Here is a 24,032-nt window from a genome sequence, read left to right as displayed (position 1 = left end):
CTTTGTTTCATTGCCTTTGCAGCTTCTACCTTTTTTTTATAACCGTGATTTTCGGGCCAGTTTGTGCACCTCAACTAGATCCACGGGATACCTGCTAACTCCCACCAGCAAGAGATACCACGTAACTCTGTCCACCAAAGCTAGGATAGATGGAAAGAACCACCTAGTGTTTTCTTGTCTCTACTGGGGTTGGAACCTGAGACCTCGGGTTTGAAACCCACTTCATTGACCACTAGACCACACCCTTGGGTGCCTTTGCAGCTTCTACTTTATTTTCTTCATTCGCTTTCTTTTAGTTTGTTAACTAATTTAATTTGGTTTTTTTCCTTTTTCCACATAAATCAATTGGGCATAGTTTTTCATTCCAATTTCAAATTATTTTGCTAATCTTTTGTTTAATTATAAAAAACAGCTTATAAATTGATTAATATTGAAGATTTTTTCCTTCTTTTTCTGCTTCCAAAAGTTTGTATACCGAAAAAGAAGCCCAAAATAGCTTCAACTTATTCTGCCAATCTTTGGTTTAATTATAAAACTAGGCTAATAAATCTTTTGTTCAATGATGATTTTGAGAGTCTTTTAGAATAATGTTTCACTTCAATGAAGCCAGTGCTTCACTTTTCTCTTAACGCAATGGCATCCCTTGTCGCTTTTTTCCACTGCTCGTAAAAACACGGATGAGTGAGTTCATTTGGTTGGCAGTAGAAAAGGGAGTGATTTTTTTGTTTTTTTGAGCAGTTAACATATCTCTATAAGCAAATAACTATACTAAAGGTGTACTTCAGTAATAATTACTACTAGTCGTATGAGCAAAACCTACCACAAGGGCGGACCAGTGCACTATAGCTCCCGTACCACCACAAGGGTGTGTTTGTATGCAGTCTTACCTTGCATTTCTGCAAGAGGTTATTTTCAAGGCTTGAACATGTGACCTCATGGTCATGTAACGGTAACTTTACCGTTACTCCAAAGCTCCCCTTCAAAAATAATCTAAAACACTAGGAATGTCCTCTGCCTCTTGAGTTATTCTTGTACACACCAAAAGTAGAAAAGCACTAAACAATTCATCTTTATCCTCGGAGGAGAAATACTCTTATTTTAAAAAACACCTTGGCTTTCTCTCCTTCCAAATTGTCCAGCAGATGCAAGCAAGTTGGGACAATTACCATCTCTGTTGCATCATGACAAATTACCATCTCTATTGCAGCAAAGCTAAAACTTCCAACGTACTCTGTGGCATGATCCACCTGATTCCTCTCGAGGTGATGAAAACCTGCCAAAGTTGTTCGATTTTACAGTGTAAGAAAAGATGATTTATTGTCTTTGCTTCAGCTTCACAAAAAATAACGTTTCGAACATAGTTGCATAACCCATTTCATTAGCTTATCTTGAATTAAGACAGCTTGTTTTGCCACTATGTAAATTGTAAGGCATGCTACCTTATATGAAATCTTGACTTCCCATATCATCTTAAAAGACCAAAACACAGTTTGAGAATTTGTGTTGTGGAAGCACTTGTATGCAGATTTGACAGAGAATCTTCCTTGCTTATCTTATAGCCATCATCATTAGTGGAGAAGTCTTTGAACTGTTCCAGAGTGTTGCAGAAATCTGTACGTTTCCACTTCCCAGTCATTGGGAAGTCTCCTGTAACTGAGTTTCCACCCTAAGTTATCACTTACCTCCAAAATTGTAGCCTTTTTCTGTTGGTTCGGGTAGTAGATAACAGGAATCAGTTGTTTCAAAGTATGTTGACTACCCATACATCATCCCAAAATGAGATCCGCCCCCCATTACCTACTTTTATCTTGGAATGTGTTTGAGCCATTAGTTCCTGATGGATCTCCACAAGCCAACACCATATGCATTCTTCACTTCCTTGGTAATGCAGTGATCTTCCTCCCATACCTTGTCAAGATAGTTTCTTCCCACAATGAATGTCCATATGTTGCTAATCTCCAAAGTCATTCCAGTGGGAGGCTATGATTTTGTCCCCGGGTTATTAATTCCCACTCCACCTTCCTTCTTGTTGGTTATAACTGTATCCCATTTAACAAGTATAACTTTTTGGTCTCACAATTTGCTTGCTAGAGAAAATTCCTTCTGATTGCATTCAGTTTCTTGATAACATTCACTGGCATGAGGAATAAGGACATCATATAGAGGTGGCATGGAATCTAATACACTCTTAATTAAAGTCAATCTACCTCCCAAAGAGATATTGGCTCTTCTAATTATTAAGTTTCTTTTCACATTTCTCCAGTACAACATTCCAGATATTCTTTGATTTATTGATTCCTGGCACCTCATTTACTGGATAAACAGAACTCATCTCACAATTGATGTGAAGTTCAAAGATATTTCAAATAAGAACAAAAATTATTCTCAAATATTTCAATTGATCACTCTCTGCATTACAAAAATCTAGTCAATCATCTGTATATGAAAGGTGAGAAATTGATAGCCCGTGATTGTCTCCAGGATTAACTTTGACTCATCTGATCCTATTATTATCTTTGAATGTTCTTAACATATCATTGAGTCCCTCCTGGCCAGAATGAAGAGAAAAGGGTATTGGGGGTCCACTTGTCTCAACCCTCTTTTAGAAGAGAAGAAACCAGAGGGTGAACCATTGATCGGTACAGAAAACTTTATTGTACCAGAACAGAACTTAATCCAATTAATCAGGCTGCTATCAAACCCCAGCCTCTCCCGTGTTCTCCATGGGAAATCTCAATATCAGTGATCATAAGCATTCTCTATATCTAACTTACATAGAATGGCAGGGAACTTGGAAATCTTCCTCACACCCTTAATTCATTTGCTATCAAAATGGCATCCATAAGTTGTCTTCCTTTAATAATGTCATTTGTTGGGCATCCACCAACTTAGACAAAACTTTCTTAAGCCTTTCAGCAAGGGGGTGAGTTTAACAACTAAAAACTTAAGGAAGAGGAAGTAGTATCTTGCGTGTGGGAAATCTATAAATGCTTTGTTGGTCTGTACTTCAACAAGTGATGCCACGCATTGTGAAGGGGGCACTATTCAACGGACATTTAGAAGAATGAGAAGACTAAAGGAGAGAGATTACTATTTACTACCACCTGTGCGAACTTCATGGAAGATAAAAATAGAGCCTTTGAAAGATGGAGAAATGATAATTTACATTTGAGGAAAGCCTCTTTGTCCTTATTTCTTTAAGTGCACCCACTGGAAAGAGGGGGGGGGAACCTTAGATGTTCCATTTTGCCAATAAATTATACTGATACACGGGTCAAATAATGTTGTACACACTCAAGAGATTCCAATTTGTATACAAGATTGGATATCTTTAATAGAAGAATTGTGTTTTTCGCACATTCTCCACCTTTTATACCACTTGTATATGGAAGTTCTCATTCAGTTATATAATTTTATCTTATAAAAATAAGAATTTCCTGTTATAAACCACCATACAATACTGGAAAGAACATTCCATCTTATTTTGGAACACGTAAAAGATTCGTACTAGATTTGCGGCCTGACATGCAAGAACAACAACTATCTGGAAAGAAAATAGAATATTCCATTTTATTTGGCACACATAAAAGATTTGTGTTAGATTTGCGGACTCAAATGCAAGAATAACAACTATCTGGAAAAAAATAGACTAGTTTTGCAGCTATAAACAGGCTGAAATGGTTCCTACAAGTACGGAACAAAGCTTAAAAGCACAGAGGCCAGCAAAATATATGATAATCCCACATATCATCATCTAAAACCGAAATAGCATACTAGAGAATCAATCACATTCCAAGTTTAACACCAAGCTCAATCATTGGAAAAATAAACCTGTCCACAATCAAAAACTAAGGTCCTAAAACTTCTATCTCCCACACAGAAATTGTACATCCAAGAATACTACCAAACATAACAAGTTTTGAATGCTTAATCTAAAAGAGGGTAATGCCTTCAATCATTAAGCTACGGAATAAGCTAACCAAAACCAATGAAATCCACCTCTTTTTTTGGGTTTAGGGCAGCACACAAATAAATACCTGGAGATTAACATCATTAATGGATGGGGAACCAATTCCTTCCAAAATAGCAACTTTAAAGTCATCAAATGTCCCTGTTGATGAGATTGTGATCTGAAAATTGAAAATACAGACAGAAAATCATACATCAGCAGGTATTTGTGAGGAGGAGTAAATAACAGTACTCAAACATACCTTTTCTGATTTAACTACATCTTTTACACGAATCTTGTCTTCATGATACTGTTAAATAGAGCAAAAAAAAAAAAGTTAAGTGGAAAGAGCACAACTCACACTTCAAATTATAGCAAGCACAAACAAACATATATGCGAGACCCAACACAGATAGCACAGTGCTGAATGCCACATATGGTTCGGTGTTATCAAAAGCCAAAAAGCACAAAAAATAAGCACAAAGCACAAACAAAGTGTGCGCTTTAATAAAAAAGCGCAAAGGGAGAAGAAGTACAAATATATGTGTAGTCCAAGACTAATAATTATAAGCATGAATGATCAATATATGTGAAGAGAAATTGAAAATGATCACGATAAAGTGAAATATCAATTAATTAGGATCGCCTCATCAGAAGAGGTTCATTGGCAAGGAAAGTTATGCCTTAGAACCTCGATGATGACACTAAAGCACAGCGCTCAACAGATTTGAGTCTCGCTTCACGCTTTAACGTGCCTTTGACAACACTGATATGGCGTGACTATTTTCTCAACAAATGTATCTGCATCCACCCAATATCAATTGAACAAACTGCTGGAAACACACAGTACCACTTCCATTTTTTCATATGGAAGAGTGGTCTCTGACATCTAATGAGTCCAGCAACAAATTTTGAAAAAGAAGTCGTTTTACCGGTTAAAAAGAAAGTAGGATTATGTCACCTATCAAAAAAGAAGGCACAAAAATAGTGGGACTACGTATATTGGGACCTGTTTTTCCAACTCTTCAGCGGCATCTTCAAACAAATCCTTTGGTGTCGAACCAGAAGTATTTGATGCCACAGCCTGATAAGCCACAGACTCCTTAACCTACATATTCACGCATCCACAAGTCAACCCGCGAGAAAGGTGGAACTAATAAGAAACATAATGAAATGATACATTATTAGAGACTAAATTTTCCTAAAATAAAATAACTTTTCTTTTTATCGTTTAAAGGTGTTGAAGACATACAACAACAACAAACCCAGTGTATTCCCACATAGTGGGGTCTAATATACGCAGTCCATACCACAACCTCCGAAGAAGAAGAGGGGTTGGTTCGATAGACCCCCGGGACAAAAGACAGTAAACAAAGTCGTAATAAAACATGAAACAAGATGGATTAACCGAAATAAGACACCCACAAAGTAATACTATACACTAACAAACCAAAGGCACACACCTCACCCAAACCCTCCTAACTAGAAGCTCCAATCCTATGTACAAAGCCCTAAGACGTGTTGAAGACATAATTAAATAAATAAAAGTTTGTTCCCTCTAACAGCTTAAGCTTTTCAATAAGATGATCACATATTTCAAAAAATGGTATCAGAGTAGACGGAGGGTCCTGGCTTCGAGTCTCACCACCAACCACTTTCCGAAAGAATTTTCGTGTTGAATGAAGACATAATTAAATAAATAAACAAAAGTTTGTTCTCTCTAAATGTTTAAGCTTTTACATATCTGTCACACACAACAACCAAATGTAGAAAAGTGGAATACCATCTGACAATAATGACGCCAAGATGTTTTTGCAGTAAGCATGCCTACAGCGATATGCTCCTCCATCATCTTTCGGAATGCATCCCGGTTCTTGCGCTCTGCGCGCCTCAGTTGCTCCTTAAAATTGAAAAAAGTACACTTAGCCAGTTGATCAACCAGAATGAAGCATAGAAAAGGAGGTTAAACTCCCCAACATCGCCCACCCACCCACACACACAAATAACAAAAAGGAGGTGTCAGAAAGAACCTTTTGCAATTTTCTCGGTTCTTCGTCCTCCTTCTCCAGGTCACGAATGTATTCCTTCAGAGAAAAAGACATCAGGTAATCAATGATTACAAGATGGTGTTTTTTCCCTTCTAAAAGAAGATCAAGAAGAAGATACTAGAGAAGAAATGCAAACCTCAACAGAAACTGTAGGGCATCAATTGGTTGAACTCTAAAAGAAACGTGTACATTTAATTTCACTTGTGTGAATTCGCCTTTTAAAAATTTGAAAAAACCAATGCTACATTTCTCTTACTAGAACTCTGCATTCCATTATAACTTCCTGACTTTCCATTTAGAATTTCTTTTTCAAAAGTTGTGCCCTCTTTCTTACTAAAACTTTACCTGGAAAATCTCTAAGCGATCAAGTTTTTCAAGGCGCAAACATCTTTCATCATCTTCCAAAAGATCTTGGACTTTGCGCCACTGGGTATCTACCTGTGGCTCCGAAGAGACAAAGTAGGATGAACTTCAGAGAACGAAAACAAGCAAAAGATAAAAGTCATAGAAAGCTCTAACCACCAGATCCACTGCCCTTCGGAGAAGGAGGTGAAGAAAGGCTTAGAAGTAACAAATACCTTTATAAAGCCACAAGTCTCCAAAAATTGTTTGTACTCCAATCTATTCCGTCTATACTCTTCTTGAGCCTTTGACCTCTCCTGGAATAACATACCATAACACGACAAAAGACATGCATAATGAGTAACAGCTGCACACAATAAAATTACAAATGCTCAAGGAACAGGATGTGCAGGATGCACACAGGGTACATATACAAAGAAATTAACCAAACCACAAACTGTTCAAAAAAAAAGGGGTTGCTCTTTCAATTGCTTGTTTTTTATTCACATATTTTTTGAGCAAAAAACCAAAAATACAGTTGTCAACTTGAACAGCTTTTATGAATGATTCATGCTAGATCAAAAATCTGAGCCATGTTTGTTGCATGCATTTTCAAAAGTGAGAATAGCAAGAGCTTACCTTTTTCTGAAGATCCACCAAGTAGTTCCTGAAGAGATCTTCACGATCAGCCTCTCGTTCAACAGCCTTGAACCGTTCATCATCCTCAAACATTGTTACTGCCTTACTGGTATCACAATATCACAAGATCGTTAAAGGCGGGAAAGCTTCTTCTGTTACTTCAGTTGGTAAGTATTAACAAAAGAGACACCTCTGTGACCACCTACCTCCATCTTGTAGATGAAGTGAGTTCTTTGGACTCCTGAACCAGTTAAAAGTCAACCAGGTTAACAATCTATTTCACAGTTGTATACAATAAGTGATGTTTGACATGATAGATGCACACCTAGTAAACAAATTCTTGAGACAATTTTTGTCTATAGAAAATTTATTGATCAATTTAAGTATTTTTAGAGAAAAGATATTACATGGATTTTTACGCTTTCAGGAAATCGCTACAGTTGGATAAATAATTCAAAGTTGGAGTAGGAAAACCAGATTTGTATATCCTTTCATTCTATTCAGGCCCATTCATTCCTGTACTATAATCATAAAAGATATGTAGGATGCTAAAATGGGATTCTTCCAATACATAAGATGAAGGATAATCTAATTGGCAGTACGGTCAGTGGAAAGTTTTTAAGTGTTATGTATACATGGCTACTTGCAACAAAAGTAGACATAAGAGCACCAACCCACCGTGAAAACTGTATCAGCCAGGAACCTTTAAGGAGATATTTTACCTCTAACATCTTGGTGAATTCATCTTTCGCCTTTCTTTGTCTAAGGCGCCTCTCCTCAGCCTCCTGTTTCTTCCTTTGCATCAAGTACTGTAGGGCAGAAAAGGTAGATCGACACTCAGAAACCAACTGGTAATACCTTTAAACCTCCACACTCGAGATTGACAGCATCATACTTGATATGTCATACATCACTTCCCAACATATGAACCAGCAGTAACAAAACCTCAAGTGTGTGTGGGGTGTTTGTGTTTTTCTTTTCTCAGTGATTACCTCATTGAAGGCCTGTTTTCGCTCACCAAGAGTTTTCAGAGCCCCATATCGTTTATCATTGATTATAATTCGCATTGTCTGGTACAAAAGTTCACTGTCAGTCACAAGTGTACGGGTTTTAAACTAAGATAGCATGTCCGACTAACCTGCTCCCATGTCCAATCAGATTCAACATTAGCAGACTCTAGTAGAGCTTTGAATGCATTTTTAGCCTCCTAAAAAGATATAAAACAAGTAATAGTGGAATATTAAGCACTAAACAAACTTAGGACCCATTTGGCCATGAAAACCAAAAACATATTCACTTTATTTAGTATTTTTGAAGTTGAAAATAGAGTTGGAGTTTTGTTTGGCCATAGTATTTTCAAAATATTTTAGACTTTGGATGTACTTTTTTACAAAGTGATCGGAAAAATTGAGTCCAAAAACTGTGAAAACACCACAAGATGTGTTTTTAAAAAAAAAACAAAAATTGTGAAAACATATTCCGGAATACGTTTTTAGTTTTCATGGCCAAACAAGTATTCAGGAATAAAGTGAAAACGTATTCCAGAATATTGTGAATAATAAGCCAAATGCCTATTTAGAGGAACACATTCAATCATTCTACCTGCTTGGTGGCATATAAAAAAGGTTCTTCATCTGCTGATTTCTCCTCTGCAGGTACCACATTGATCTTCCCAGAAACTGCCATGACTTTCTTTGCCTCCTGGAAGTCATGATTTAAAACAATTAACAAGACAACAATAATTTATCAAAATCTATTATGCATGGGAGTCCATAATTTGGCCAGAGAGGAGGAGCATTTCCAAGGTATGGCAGCGCTCATGCAAAAGAGGTGGAGCATTCTCAAACCCTAGTTAGCAGCCAGTGCTGGAGCGTGGAATTTATGTGAGGGGATTTGAAAAAATATTAGAATGTGAAAAATGGGATTTGGACTAGAGACCTAAAGTAATTGTTGAACCTACTTTTGCCAACTTCTTATGTCAAGGGGTTTCAACATGACTCAAGATGATTTTTGTGCAATTAGCACAGTTCAATTTCCCAACAAAATCTGTTGGCTCTACATAGCTCCGACCATACCGACAATGGCAGGGGAAGAAAAGTTAAAAGAGTCTTTTCGACAATGCATATGCCAGCACAATCAAATTTCAATTAGAGCTGCTGAAGGAATTGGGCATACCTCAATATCCTGACTAGAAGCTCCACTTAAGGAACTGGCAACTTGAGGAGATACATTTCCAATACCACTCCTAGCAATTGTCAAGATTCATCTTGATATTTAGACATAAAATGATGACAGACAACTGAAAGTGAAACCACCTTTAGAAAAATGAAAGGATCCATACATTTGTGTCAGATAGGCATTAGCTAGAGCAGCAGATACTGCACTCCCTAAAGCAGCAGGTGAAGAGACACCAGCTGAACTTGTCACAGCAGGGCTCACAGTAGGAAAGGCTGATGATCCAGAAGCCACCAGAGGTGGAGTACTAACATCAGAAAGAGCAGGAGTAACTGGAACAGGGCTTGAAGCAACTCCAGAAACCGTTGAAGAAGGGGTGGAGCTAACCAGGGTGACAGCAGATGGTTGTTCTGTTGGGGTCACAGCTTCACTGACTTGCACACCAGGATTCGTGCTTGTTCCAGTCTGAACTACTTGACCAGCAGTTTCAGCCAGTTCACGTGCCAACTGATGGTACATGCTGATGAATTAGTTACATAACATAAGATAGAAACAGGAATATCTGACAAAAGGCAATAATTTCTTCATGAACCTTTAGTTCATCAGGAATTGTCCACTTAGACTGTTTTGTTTCTTTGTTGTAGTAATACCTGAAGATCCAATAACACAAATCATTAAACAAAATTAAAAAGCATAAAGCAGTAGTCAATAGGACCAAAATGCTTTTACTGGTAAATCTTACTTCCGACCATCAGCAGTGGTGAATTCTTTCCATACCGTCGAAGCATCAGCTCTCTGTTAAAGAACAAAGCATATGCACCGTTTAAATGTACATCTCAAACTAAAAGAGCAGTAATGAACATCTGAACAGCATTGAAAGTAACCCAACGTTCTTGCTCCAGGCACTAATGAACGAATAAACATGAGCAAGCGCAGCAAAAATGAAAATAAAATTCTATTAGCAATACATAAGGCAACATACATGGTAATGTAAGCAATGACATAATAGGTTGTTGCATATGCATATAAATTTACGTGATAATTAGTGAGGTAAATGTTTTTTGATCAAGCATAATTTGTTTAATTTCCCATTATTTTCCCTCCCCGGACTCCACTTTGTGGGAATATACTATATACTGGGTATGTTGTTGTTTTCCGTTTTGATTGAAAAAATAAATGATCATTAGTGAAGTAAATGCTACCAGGTGTTGTTATTAAATCTGCCAAGTGCACGCATCTGTTAAATACAAATAACGCTTATCTTCTCATGTCAACAAGCTTACGCAATAAGATAAAGAGCAATGCTGGGAAATTCCTCAACAATCAATGAATGTCAACAAGATGAAATAAAAGTAGAATGCTACTTCATCAAAAAAAAAAAATGAAAATAGAATGTCGTGAATTTCCTCCTCGTTGAATACATGGAAGATGGTGCATCATCTTCAATGAGAAATTTATAACTGCCAACATGTATGACCAATTCCACATAATATCAAGTCCCTAAATTGCAACATGTATGACCAATTCCACATGATCTCAAGTCCCTAAATTGCAACATAAGATGGAATAACAAATTATTGCCTACCTTGAGAAAGTGAAAGCGCTTTCAGTTTGAGCACTAATCGCAGTTGTTTATATGCCATGACTTGCCATGATATCTACAAACCAGTGAAAGAACATGCAAAGAAAAGTAGAATACACAAAACGGTTTGAACTATTTAATATATATTGCAGTTGTTAATGTGAGAATTAATGGAGAAAAATATTATTGAATGATGTGTTTACATAATTACATCGAGACCCTATTTATAGACACTATAGTACAATCCTTTTCCAAGTAGGATTTTGTATATACTATTCCTATTTCTACTCGTATTCTAACACTCCCCCTCAAACTGGTGCATACAAATCATATGTACCTAGCTTGTTACAAATGTAATTAATACGAGGACCGGTGAGGGAATTGGTGAAGATATCTGCAAGTTGATCACTTGAATTCACAAATTTTGTAACAATATCTCCTGAGAGTATTTTTTCTCTGACAAAGTGACAATCAATCTCTATGTGTTTAGTCCTCTCATGAAATACTGGATTTGATGCGATATGAAGGGCTGCTTGATTATCACACTCAAGTTCCATCTTACCGGTTCCTCCAAATTTTAATTCTCTCAGCAACTGTTTGATCCAAACTAGCTCACAAGTTGCTACAGCCATTGCTCGATATTCTGCTTCTGCACTAGATCGAACAACCACACTCTGTTTCTTACTCTTCCAAGACACCAAATTACCTCCTACTAAAACACAATATCCGGAGGTAGAACGTCTATCAGAGAGTGATCCTACCCAATCAGCATCTGTGTATCCAATGATATGCTCGTAACCTCGATCCTCAAAGAGTAGTCCTTTACCTGGAGCTGACTTTATATATGACAGAATACGAACAACTGCATCCCAATGACTATCACAGGGGAAGTCATAAACTGACTTACAACACTTACAGGAAAGGATGTCAGGTCTAGTCACGGTGAGATAATTCAATTTTCCAACCAACCGCCTGTACCTTTCAGGATCACTGAGTGGCTCCCCTGTCCTGGTAGAAGTTTGGCATTTGGATCCAAAGGAGTGTCAATGGGTCTACATCCTATCATTCTTGTCTCCTCAAGAATGTCTAAGACATACTTGCGTTAAGAAATAACAATACCTGATCTGGACTGAGCAACCTCAATACCTAGAAAATATTTCAATCTGCCGAGGTCTTTGGTCTGAAAATGCTGAAAGAGATGTTGTTTCAATTTAGAGATACCATCTTCATCATTCCCGGTGCTAACGATATCATCAACATAAAACACCAGATAAATACACAAATTTGGTTAAGAATGTCGATAAAACACTAAGTGATCAGCATCACTACGAATCATGCCAAACTGCTAAATTATTGTGTTGAATGTTCCAACCAAGCTTAAGGAGATTGTTTCTGCGCAATCGACATACAAGGCTACTAGACTCCCTCTAAGCAACAAAAGCAGGTGGTTGCTCCATATAGACTTCTTCCTCAATATCACCATGCAGAAACGCATTACTTCTTCCTCCTCAATATCACCATGCAGAAACGCATTCTTAATATCCAACTGATAAAGAGGCCAATGACAAATGGCAGTAATGGATAGGAAAAGACGGACAGATGCTATTTTAGCCACTGGAGAAAAAGTGTCACTATAATCAAGCCCAAATATTTGTGTGTATCCTTTGGCAACAAGGCGAGCCTTAAGCCGATCAACCTGACCATCTGGACCAACTTTGACTGCATAAACCCAACGGCAACCAACAGTAGATTTACCTTTACCTGCAAGAAGGGGAACAAGCTCCCAAGTACCACTTGCATGTAAAGCAGACATCTCATCTATCATAGCCTGCTTCCATCCTGAATGAGAGAGTGTTTCACCTATAGTCTTAGGTATGGAAATAGATGACAAAGACAATACAAAAGCATAATGGGGTGATGATAAACGATGATAACTCAAGAAAGTATAGTGTAGGTTAGCATAACTTTTCTTGATGACTCTTTTCTAATGCAGGACCGCAGTACGGGACAGATAATTGGCGCAGGACATGAATCACAAAGCCTTTACCATCTTACCTCTTCAAATTCCTTCACAGCATGCTCCATTACAGACCCTCCAGACCTAATTCACAAGCGTTTGGGACATCCGAGTCTATCCAAACTACAAAAGATGGTGCCTAGTTTGTCTAGTTTGTCCTCATTAGATTGCGAGTCATGTCAACTTGGAAAACACACCCGTGCTACTTTCCCACGTAGTATTGAGAGTTGTTCAGAGTCTATTTTCTCATTAGTACATTCTGATGTTTGGGGTCCTAGTAGAGTCAGTTCACCTTTAGGTTTTAATTTTGTTAGTTTCATTGATGATTTTTCAAGATGTACTTGGGTTTTCTTAATGAAAGATTGTTCTGAGATATTATCTATATTCAAAAGTTTTTGTGCTGAAATACAAACTCAATTTGGTGTTTCTATTCGTACTTTTCGTAGTGACAATGCCTTAGAATACTTATCCTCTCAGTTTCAAGAGTTTATGACTCATCAAGGAATTGTGTCCATACAACCCTCAGCAGAATGGTATAGCAGAAAGAAAAAATAGGCATCTTCTTGATACTGCTCGCACTTTCCTCATTGAATCCCATGTTCCGCTGCAATTTTGGGGCGATGCAGTTCTCACATCTTGTAATATAATTAATAGAATATCATCTTCCCTTCAGAATAAGGTTCCCCATTCCATATTGTTTCCACAGTCACATTTCTACGTGGGGCTGATTTTCCGATGGTTTGGGTCGGGTTTGCGTTGCCTGAGCTTTTCGATCCTCTTGGTGGTGTTGTACTTTTCACAACAACCCACAAAATAAAAAATGACACAAATCAGTCACAGGAATTGACGACTGTGGATAAGTTTTTTTTTTTTCTCTTTTTTGAAGTTTCTCACCAACTCTCTGATACTATGTGAGAATTAAAGGAGAAATATTATTGAATGATATGTTTACATAATTACATCTAGACCCCATTTATAGACACTATAGTACAATCCTTTTCCAAGTAAGATTTTGTATATAATATTCCTATTTCTATTCATATTCTAATAGTTAACATCCACAAAAAGGAAACAATACTTGCATATTTTGAGAAGCAAAACAAAAGATGTGCTTTCCACTGAACAATATGTAAGACATCAATAATCAAAGCAGCAGGAACTAAAGAGTATAACTAACCTCTAAAGGTGTCATCAGCTCCAAAGGCTTCTCCCAGCTAGATTGCTTTGTAATCTTGTTGTAATAATATCTATATAAGCAAACAAATTAAAAATTCACTCAACTACACCTTAATCCCAAACTAAACAAACAGGAAAAAAGGAACCATCGGAGAGTTCTATCTTTGTACTGCAAACAGCATAGGTTGAGTTCTGAGAGATGATCAAGTAACATGATTTAATTGATAAAGAGCACGTTTCGAAAGAATGACAAAAAAAACAACTCACCGTCTTCCATCAGCAGCTTCATACTCTTGCCAGTCGGATGCAGTCTGTTGTGAAGTTGTGCTCGCCTAATTACAGTGCAACTTGGTAAGGCAATAACAACATGAAGACTAAAGCTAGTATAGATGAGAGGATTAAAGTCAAGTACTTAGAGAGCGAAAAGTTCAATTTCCAATTATGCTATTGAAGCTCCATTTGCAATTACAATGAATATCCAGAATACTAAATTCGCCATGCTGCCACGCATTAGAGACTCTTGCAGTCTTTTCCATGGCAAACTACGCTTGAAGTTTGAGACAATTAGTTGAAACGATACATCCAACAATCTCCAACTTGCTAATATCCAAATAATACAAATGATCTACATGTTTAGTCAATTATGATCCAGAATGAGAAACGGTTTTTGAGGTTATGGCTCTTGAAATATGAATCGCTTGGATTATGAAAACATTATGTGAACCTTTTGAAAAATGAGTAGACCAAAATGACAAGGCCTTTTCTACATCCAGAGAAAGCAGTAAAGGAGAATTGTAAAAGTCTTTGCACTCAAAGAGTGTGGCTTAGTGGTCGATGAAGTGCGTGGAGAACCATGAAATCTCCGGTTCAAATCCCATCCGGAAGAAAAAACACTAGGTGTTTTCTTTCCATCTGCCTAAGCCTTGGTGGGCAAACCACCCAGTACCTTACTTTGCTGATGGGAGGTAGCAAGTACCCAATGGAACGATCGAGTGGCACGCAAATTGTCCCGGCCACCACCATCATCAGAAAAATAAATCAGGGAGTCTTTATTATCGATACAACGTAAGATTGCATAATGAAAGATCTCCTAGAGACAACAAAAATTTCATTGGCACCAATAGAAAAGCTATTAATAGATTGTCATTCAGCTTTCTAAAGTAATCTCTTCACATCCTTAATACTCCCCGTCTGTCTCAACATGTGATGCACATCGACTGGACTCAAAGATTAAGAAAGAACAAAAGGCTCTTAAAACTTGTGGTCGTAAACAAATGATAGATATTTCTATGGCTATAAATTATCTTATTGCAGGTAAAAATTGGAGAGTTTAAAGTTGAATTATTTCTAAATATAAAACAGTATCACTCTTTCTGGTTCTGGGACAATATAAGCATTTAGCAATCAGCTCTCATCTATCTGTACTTCTATGAATTACTTGGGGCTAACATAATTTGAAAGCATAAAGTCAACTTTCTTTCCCTTATCCCCTCCACCATATTACCATCCTAGGCAGTACAATAAAGGCAAAATCCAAAATCCTCACTTGACCATGTGGAATTTACAACAAAGGATTACTCTTTTATCTACTTCCAGATAATCTACAAACTGCTCATCATTTTCATTGTCATTGACTCACCATGGACAGTGAGGCAGCACCGGATTGTACAACTAAGGAGATTTTGTTACACTAGCTTCTCAATCCCAACTTTGGTTCATGGTGGATCTAACTAGGATTGAGATTAAATTCTTTGAATGAGAATATGCGCAAGAGGAAAATAAATAGTGGGAAAATATATGTTGTTGATAGTTAAAATGTCTTATGCAGACAATCAAAAGTTACTCATCACAATACTTGTCAAGAAGGTTACTGCCACACTAAACTAGGGTCTAGATACACAACTAAACACAAATTAATAGTACACTAAGTCAGGATAAGAAAAATCCCTATATGACGAAGAATTACTACAGAAGAGGGGATTTTGACTATGCAGCAGGTATTTTATGTGTGATATCAGGAGAGGCTCCTATTCATCTACTTCTTCTATGTTAACTTACATGCTTGGCAAATTTGGCTATGTTTTTAATATCTTTTGAGTAAAATGGATTAGGCCGTATGAGGTAAAGACAGTGTTGTCAAAGGCGCGCTTAAGCCCTGAAGCGAGGCTCAGAATGTGTTGAGCGCTTCGCCTCGTTTAATGTGCTTCAGCGTCATCATCAAGGTCATAAGGCATACTTTTCCTTGCCTATGAGCCTCTTCTGAAGAAGCGATCCTAAACAACTGGTATTTCACTTTATCGTAATCACTTTAAATTTCACTGTAGATATATTTATCATTCAGACTTATAATTATTATTTATTAGCCTTGGACTAGACATATATATTTGTATTTTTTCTCCCTTTGCGCTTATTTTCATTAAAGCCTATGCTTTATTTGCGTTTTGTGCTTAAAGGCCAAACAGACCTTAAATTTCTTTTGCACGTTTTGCTTTTGATAACATTGGGTGAAGAGTCTTCCTGTCAGCTGGAAAGGACAAGAATTTGATATCAGAATTTAAAAGACCTATAGAGCTGCATCGTTCATACATTATGTGGAGTACTTGGCTTGAAAGGAACAGAAGACATTTTATTGGAGCGAAGCAACAGATCTTTGGCAAAATATAGGTTCTTACTGAGTTCATATTTTTGGTGCAAGGAACATATTGTTAGGGAGGTCCCACAACTTGATTTATATAAACTTTTAGCTGAATGCTGCCTTGTCAAAGAAATAATAATCCTTTAGTACTTTTTTGCAGTACCGCCTTTGTACTAGCTTATAATATAAAATACCATTATCTTCTAAAAAAGTTAACAAAATCACCATAAATGGTTGTGGCCACAACGAAAGGCAGACATAAGGTTAGGGTGAAAAGGTGGAAAAAGAATAAGTGATTTAGATGCTACTACAGAGCCTTCACCCCTATTGTTCTTATTTTGAGGAGGTGACCACAGGTCCACATTGGAAAATCAGTATATGGGATGAATACCAGAAGCTCAATTTTGGAAGCACATTCCATTTTTTACGCTTGCCAGAAACTCACTGACTCTGAGTAAAAGTCAGTAATAACCTGACTTTCAATTTCTTCGTAGCTGTGATTTAGCTTCCATGTCTTCGAATAATTATCTTATGCCCCAAATATCAGAACAAGTTGAAAAAGCCATTAATGTCAAGCATGTATCATACTCTTTTAAAAAAATGGTGGTATCAACTATCAAGGGCAGCTTGCGCAAACCTCAAGTAGTCCACCGGGTACCCGCACCCTTCCACCAACATAGTATCAAGTAACATTGCCCACCAAAGCTTACGCATGTCGGAATAAGAACCCGTGGAGGGGCTTATAGCTTTTGACTTATAAGCCAAAAGCCATAAGTTAGGAATTACAACTTATGGCTTTTTGCTTATTTTATCCTTTTTAGCTTAAAAATAAAGCACTTTTTATTTTACCCAAACACTATAAAAGTTCTTCAAAGTTATTTTGATTTAAAAGCACTTAAAATAAGCTTATCCAAACAAGCTCTAAGTCACTTAGAATTTTTGCCTTTGCTAAGTCGAGCCTTTGCACCACTTCATTTCCCACAGCACACCAAGTCACATGCACCAGACCTAGAAAGGGATTTGTAGAAAGTATTCTTCCACTGCTTTTGGCAGGTTTTACCCTGTGTTGTTTCACATGTAGTGCAATCCTTTTGTTATAAACAATGGATTTACACCAATGTTTGCATGTATAAGTCCAATCCAATTAAAGATGAGGATGATACACATGTGTCATCCTCATCCAATTAAAGATGAGGATGATACACATGACGCACAACATACAAATATATGGTTAGGAAGAAAAGAACACTAATAGCATTTGCAATGCTTCATTCCAATTGATAATATGCAATATTGCACAAAGCTTTTTTCAAGAGAAAATTCATTCTTGTCAATACAGGTTTGTTTTCCAATATTGTGCTTACCTATAAAAAATCTCATATTATCTAAACATTTTCATTGTCTTTGGTGTGATACTTCACTCCTCGTATCCTTACACCTCTCACCAATTTGAATAACAACTTACTCTTCAAAGATATAAGTGTGGGAAGTGGAATAAATGAACATCTACTTTACCACTAAAACTGTAACAAAAGAGCCTTATTTACTCATTTATATTCTTAATATGGTTCTAACAAGATTCTTGCTATATCCTAGGCCAAAAAATTCTCCATAAAGTGATTTCCAATCATAGTGGAACCTCAATTATCCAGCTATGGTTTTAGTTTTGGATGCCATTAATAGCATAGTTTCTTAGATGCCTTTCCTCTAAAGTATTAAGTCTAGACTTTGAAAAGGAAAACATACTTGAAGATCTCCTATCAAGTAACAAGTGAAGGAATGCATAAAAGATCTCATCTTACTCAGTTTCAGCCTTTACACATCACTGAGCAATGATAATTGATACTTAATAACAATACGCATCAGCAATAAAAGATTTACAAAAAAGAGGTATCTACAACAATAGGTCTCCACCATTGTAAGTTTATCAAGGGGAAAACAATGGCTACAAGTTCAAGACTGGTCTGGAAAAAAGATAATAAAAATATTAAAAATGCATGAAGATGAGGCATAAACATTCCCCACGTAAATCAATTGATACCCACATACTGGTAACACCTTCTCCGCTGCAAATAGGGAAACCAACAACTTATACAAATATTTAAATGATAAAAGAACTTGTTCCGTGCAGTGTTAGCCAATGGTAAAGAATAGGATAAAGATTTTATGTGCATCAGATACAAACAGAGCCAAAATCTTGGGCTGACTTAAGAGAGAAGATGAACAAACAGCAACCTCTTGCAGAAATATGGTAATTTAGAAATCCACACTTTGTTCTCAATTGAGTAATGTTGAAATAAATTTCAAATAGGTGCAGGAAAAGAAGCATACAGGAACTGCTGGAGCTACAGCTGTTGATTGGTGACTAGTCAACGGAGTAGGGGCAACCAACGGTGCGGTTTGACTTCCAGATGACAACCAAGGTTGTCCACCCGCAGGGAAAGTAGGAACATTCATTTGGGATGAAGATTGAACCTGAGAGAGTAAATTCAGGCCACTTTATGTCTGGGTAAAAAGGAGGTGGCGGAAACTCAAAGTAATAAATAACAATAGAAAGAAGCCAAAAGTCCCAGGAACCTAATGCTATTTCTTACTGTATATGATGATGAAAATGGATTTCCAGCACCACTAACACCAGGCATGTGATTATTCAAAGGGGGATTGACTTGTTGAGTTTGTGGCATACTTGATTGGATATATGGCATCTGAATTGCCTGAGATGAATGTGGACCATGACCAGGCTGGCTGGACCTTAGAGGAAACTGCTGCATTATTTGAGAAAACTGGGGTATTTGACCTTGACCAGGAGGCATTCCAACATTTGGTGTTTGTCCAACAGGCCGATATTGTGGAGAGGCTGAAATTGGTGGAACAAACTGCTGGCCTTGCTGTGTAGATAGAGCAGGTCGAAACTGTGACAACAGACACAAGCATGGTGCACTTACAGTAAGTCTCCGAAGGTAACAGATAAACCAATTTCATAAAAGCAAGTTGCATAGCTTACTTGCATAGGAAACGAACTAAAACCTTGAGGTGGTGTGGATCCAACTGAAGGAGGCCAGAGAGGCTGTAAAAAGGAAATATCAACATCAGAAGATTACAATCGAATAACAATGATAAACTTCTTTCAACATGTAGCATGATAGTCACAACAGTTAGGAATGATGTGTAATTAGTGGTATCCGGCCATCTGAGAATGTCACAGTAAGCACAAGATTCCAGATACCCTTAAAATGGTAATATAAGACTTGAAATTAGCAGGCCCCTATTGTCTCGAGCTTATCATGTTCAAGTTCATCTCTTCTTATATTGCTCCTTCACCACACAAATCTAGCATCTCATTCTAAATATCACGGGGGGTATCTCGGCTATGCATATAAAAGGGCTGGGAAAGGACACTGCAAATATGGAACTCAATGCCTGCAGCAATCTGTGGGTGTTTTTGGAAGGAAAGAAATTCAAGAATTCGTTAGAGCAAAAAGGAACCTGTAATTAGTATAAAGTACAGATGCATTGCTTCACTGGTTTTCTTCGGTGTCACATGATCTATAATGAGACTTACCTCTGTAAATACCTTGCGACGGTTAGCTGCACCTTAATACAATAACTTCACCATTCAAAAATAAAATGAATACTCCACTTCCATTCCTCTCACAACTCCATCATTCTCATGCTTTTTGTTAGGGATGCTCTTTTTAAGTGATTAAGTTTGCCAGTAACATTAAATTAGAGATCCCTTCCAGATGGTAAGCAGCAATTCATACTCTTTTCAGCACAATAATTGTCGATGTATTTCAACAAAGGCAATACACTAGGAGAAATTACCTGTGGACCAGATGGTGGAGGATTATTGGCCATGTCTGCACATAAATAACTATCCACAAAAGACTGCACATTACAACATTACAAATACATGATTAGTAAAGGCAATATCAAATACTCCCTCCGTCCCAAACAAGGGAACATGATTGAGAATATAGGGCAAGTCATTCATCTCAATTTTTAAAATAAAAATGTACACATTTAGAAATTACATGCTACAACTCTATCTCTTTTCTTCCTTTCGTATTTATTTTTTTGATAGATAAATTTCTTTTCTTCGTTTCATATGGTTCCTCATCATCCTATACCAACCATCCTACCCCGGAGTCAATAGTGGCCCGCCCTTCTTGCTTTCTTAGACTAAAATTATATAACTTTGTTTCACTCGTCAATTTGAATCATAAGCTGATTAACTCAGATTAAAACTCAACTACGATTGCACAAGCTGAATCAGCCGGGAGAAAATTCTCATAAATTCAGCGAATTGGTAACTGAAAAGGACTTTGAGGTGGACCTGAAGAGAAAATTTCGACAAAAGTGTGGATTGTCCGAGCAGATGAAAAACACTGAGAAAAGGGAATTGGAAGACAGTGAACTGCTATAAACCCTAGCGAGCGAAAGAGGAGATAAACACCCCCGGGCCTCGAACCCGATGTGGTTCGTTCGATAAAGGAGCCCCAACTACTTATTCTTTTTTGAAAAAATCAAATCAACAGCTAATATAAGTTTTAAATTTAAAATAGTTGTATATTTTATTTTAAAAATAACCTTGTTATTAGGGTTGGAGATGGTACTGTATATATTGAATATCATATTAAAATCAAAATTTTTATATTACGGTATGAATATTATGATATTTGGTATGAGTTTTAAATTATTTTTGGAATTTGGTATGATATTTGATATTTATGCAATAAATATCAAAATACTGTATACCATACTGAAGTTTTAATAATATATAAAACTCATATATATTATATTTAATATTATTAAATATATTTATATGTCATCCATTAGCCAACTGAACATAAAAGAAATTTTTATTCACAAATAATTTTTTTGAGAAGTTTATTATTTAGAAGTAGTATGCTTAAGTTTAGGTAATGTTGTTCAGAGTTTGCATCTTGAACTACTCAATCGTGATTAAAATATTCTTTTTGTGTAATTAATTAACAAAGATAGTTGTTCGTCTAATATGATTGAGACATTTTTAAAGTTTAAAGTTATAATTTGTCTTATATTAATATATGTAAGTCGAAATCAAATAAAGTATAGCTATCGAATTACCATTTGTAAAATACCGAAATCGAATTTAAAAATATTGAATCATACCGAACTAATTTGTATGGTAATGGTATTGTTCTTTTAGATATCAAAAACCGGAGTTACCATACCGAAATTTAAAATATCGTACCATACCATATCGTACCATGCTCACCCCTACTCATTATAATCAGCTTTCACTCATTGTTTACTTTTCCGCTTTCACTCATTATTAACTTTTCCTAGCTACTAAATTAGGGTACATATTTTGCAGGCGATCTATATTTATTAGCATAAAAATTAAAAGATAATATAAATATTATCAAATATTGAGTCTAAATTATAAAATTGATTGTCTTAACTTCGAAGTTTTCATAGATAGGATTACACTAATCGGTCGTGTTTCAAGAATAGTATTTGATGTTGTGCCTACTTAGTCACTTTTGACCTATTCTTTTTGCAATGTGTTGTTTCTTGATTCCCCAAAATCTTAAGTCTAATTTCACCTCATATAGTTAAATTGAATAGAATTTCTTTTTCATTTGTGATGTATAGTGTCTGAAATTTCATATGCATGCTTTATATTTTGTTCGCACCACTTAGGTTTCATTGCTTTAACTATTTACCTAATTTTATAGGTAGAATTGCCTGAAACTTTAGCATATGTTCAATTTATAATGCCTATGGGCTTACAAATAAAGGTAATTTACATAAATTTTGAATTTTTAATGGGTTGTAACACTTTTTACTATAACTTTGTTAAATTACAAGATAGTCCGAAATTTAATTTTTGTAATAAATATATTTAGCTTTGATACATATGTATTGTGATACATTTATAACGAAGTGGTTAATCAAATAAGGAAGTAACTAATTGTCAATTATTACGGGGAGTAATTCACGCTCAAATCATGGCATATTATATCCACTTTCAAGTGAATCTTTGAAATACCCAAAATCAGTCAACTTTCAAAATTTTCTTCCTTCTACTATAATTTAAACATGTTTTGTCATTATTGGGAGTGTTCACAAACTGATCTTAAATTTTTATGTGATGGACTAGCTTTTCAGATGTATCATAAAGATACATCTAATAAAATTACTCAATATCAATTTAAAATTCATTCACACACAAAAGAAATAGTTTACATAGGTCAAGCATTTACAAATGAATCAGAAACATGAATCACTATCAAAAAGTATCCGCCATATGTATCATTAGTATTCCGACAATAAATATATCACTCAAATCTATCACCAATATATTGATAGTAAATGTATCATTCATATGCATCACCATTATAGTACAAAAATGTATTGAGAAGTTAACAACATTATATATGTATCAAATGAATTAATAAAAAATATATGTATCAACACCGAATTTGATATCTAATTCTGCGGATTATTGCAATAGTCATCATCATTGTCATAGTTCCACCAAAAACTGTGAGATTTTTTAGCTTCTACAGTATGTAGATTCTTCAAAAGAATATGAATATCTGTCAATACGAAGCATACAATAAAGCTTTCAAAATTTTAAGGAAAAAAATTAATAGAGATAGAAAAAAATTGAACCAAATTGTAAATTGCAAATTATAAGATCTGATGAAAAAAATTTAATTTGATTTTTTTAAGATATTTAAGAGATTCTCTCCCATTATTTACTCCCCTAAAACAAATGCAAATTTGTTACTTCCTTATTTATTATGTATTAAGATGAAAATGATAAATATGAGATTTTATGAAATATTTTAAAAGATAAGGTATTTTATGTATTTATACCTCTTAAGTTGTGTTTTTGTGTAATTTTTCCGACAAATAATACTGTTCTAATAGCTAATCTATATCTATATCTATAATATATTAAAAGTGTGAAGGGCCTTAAAAATATTGTTTGAACTTTTTGCCCTTCATTAAAATTCTTTGTTTTAGATAAAATCGTCTTTTCACTATTTTATCTAATACTTAAAAGTTAAAAATTAATTAAATATATTTATGGTAAGACATTTTCTTATTAGAAGTCATCATAATTTTACTATTTTTTTCCTAATTTAAGAGTTGAAAACTAATTAAATATATTTGTGGTAAAACCTTTTCTTATTAGAAATCATCAAAATTAATGAAAATTAATACTTTTTTCATTAGTTTAAAAATTCTAAATTAACTAATTTGATTTTAAGAAGATTTGAAAAATCTAGAAATAAATGTAAAACTGTTAGAATAAGAAAAAGTTTAAAGTACCAGATTTTTAAAAGTTTTAAGTACATAATAAGTATGTAATCAATGATTTTGTAAAGATAAGACTTTAAAAATAAGAAAAGATTTTAAATATAAAAAAATAATAATGATCATAACACAAACATGGTTCAAATTGATATGTC

General features: G+C 35.6%; 1 protein-coding gene across 4 annotated transcripts in view; it reads right to left on the bottom strand.

Moving 5' to 3' along the window:
* The window catches only part of LOC107854369 (pre-mRNA-processing protein 40A), a 48,643-nt gene extending 27,559 nt beyond the window's left edge, over positions 1–21,084 (bottom strand). For 2 of the 4 annotated variants that reach the window (XM_047393771.1, XM_047393770.1), the window contains exons 1-24: positions 20,900–21,081; positions 20,389–20,451; positions 19,568–19,630; positions 19,158–19,475; positions 18,895–19,038; positions 14,196–14,260; positions 13,930–13,999; positions 9,896–9,948; positions 9,746–9,803; positions 9,320–9,660; positions 9,154–9,223; positions 8,581–8,679; positions 8,117–8,185; positions 7,971–8,048; positions 7,701–7,787; positions 7,185–7,219; positions 6,979–7,084; positions 6,576–6,656; positions 6,343–6,435; positions 5,980–6,033; positions 5,733–5,849; positions 4,959–5,057; positions 4,212–4,259; positions 4,038–4,130 (exon numbers count right to left, since the gene is read on the bottom strand). In XM_047393771.1, the coding sequence (XP_047249727.1) occupies positions 4,038–4,130; positions 4,212–4,259; positions 4,959–5,057; positions 5,733–5,849; positions 5,980–6,033; positions 6,343–6,435; positions 6,576–6,656; positions 6,979–7,084; positions 7,185–7,219; positions 7,701–7,787; positions 7,971–8,048; positions 8,117–8,185; positions 8,581–8,679; positions 9,154–9,223; positions 9,320–9,660; positions 9,746–9,803; positions 9,896–9,948; positions 13,930–13,999; positions 14,196–14,260; positions 18,895–19,038; positions 19,158–19,475; positions 19,568–19,630; positions 20,389–20,421 (2,274 nt within the window). In that variant the 5' untranslated portion in view covers positions 20,422–20,451; positions 20,900–21,081. Of the gene's footprint in view, positions 1–4,037; positions 4,131–4,211; positions 4,260–4,958; positions 5,058–5,732; positions 5,850–5,979; positions 6,034–6,342; positions 6,436–6,575; positions 6,657–6,978; positions 7,085–7,184; positions 7,220–7,700; positions 7,788–7,970; positions 8,049–8,116; positions 8,186–8,580; positions 8,680–9,153; positions 9,224–9,319; positions 9,661–9,745; positions 9,804–9,895; positions 9,949–13,929; positions 14,000–14,195; positions 14,261–18,894; positions 19,039–19,157; positions 19,476–19,567; positions 19,631–20,388; positions 20,452–20,597; positions 20,872–20,899 lie in introns of those variants that run through there. The other 2 variants (XM_047393768.1, XM_047393769.1) reach the window with 2 other exon arrangements.
* Positions 21,085–24,032: the final 2,948 nt, after the last annotated feature.

The sequence above is a fragment of the Capsicum annuum genome, chromosome 7, assembly GCF_002878395.1.
Source record: "Capsicum annuum cultivar UCD-10X-F1 chromosome 7, UCD10Xv1.1, whole genome shotgun sequence".
Lineage (NCBI taxonomy): Eukaryota > Viridiplantae > Streptophyta > Magnoliopsida > Solanales > Solanaceae > Capsicum > Capsicum annuum.
Note: the sequence above shows the minus strand (reverse complement) of the source record. Positions and strands in the feature narration are given on the sequence as shown.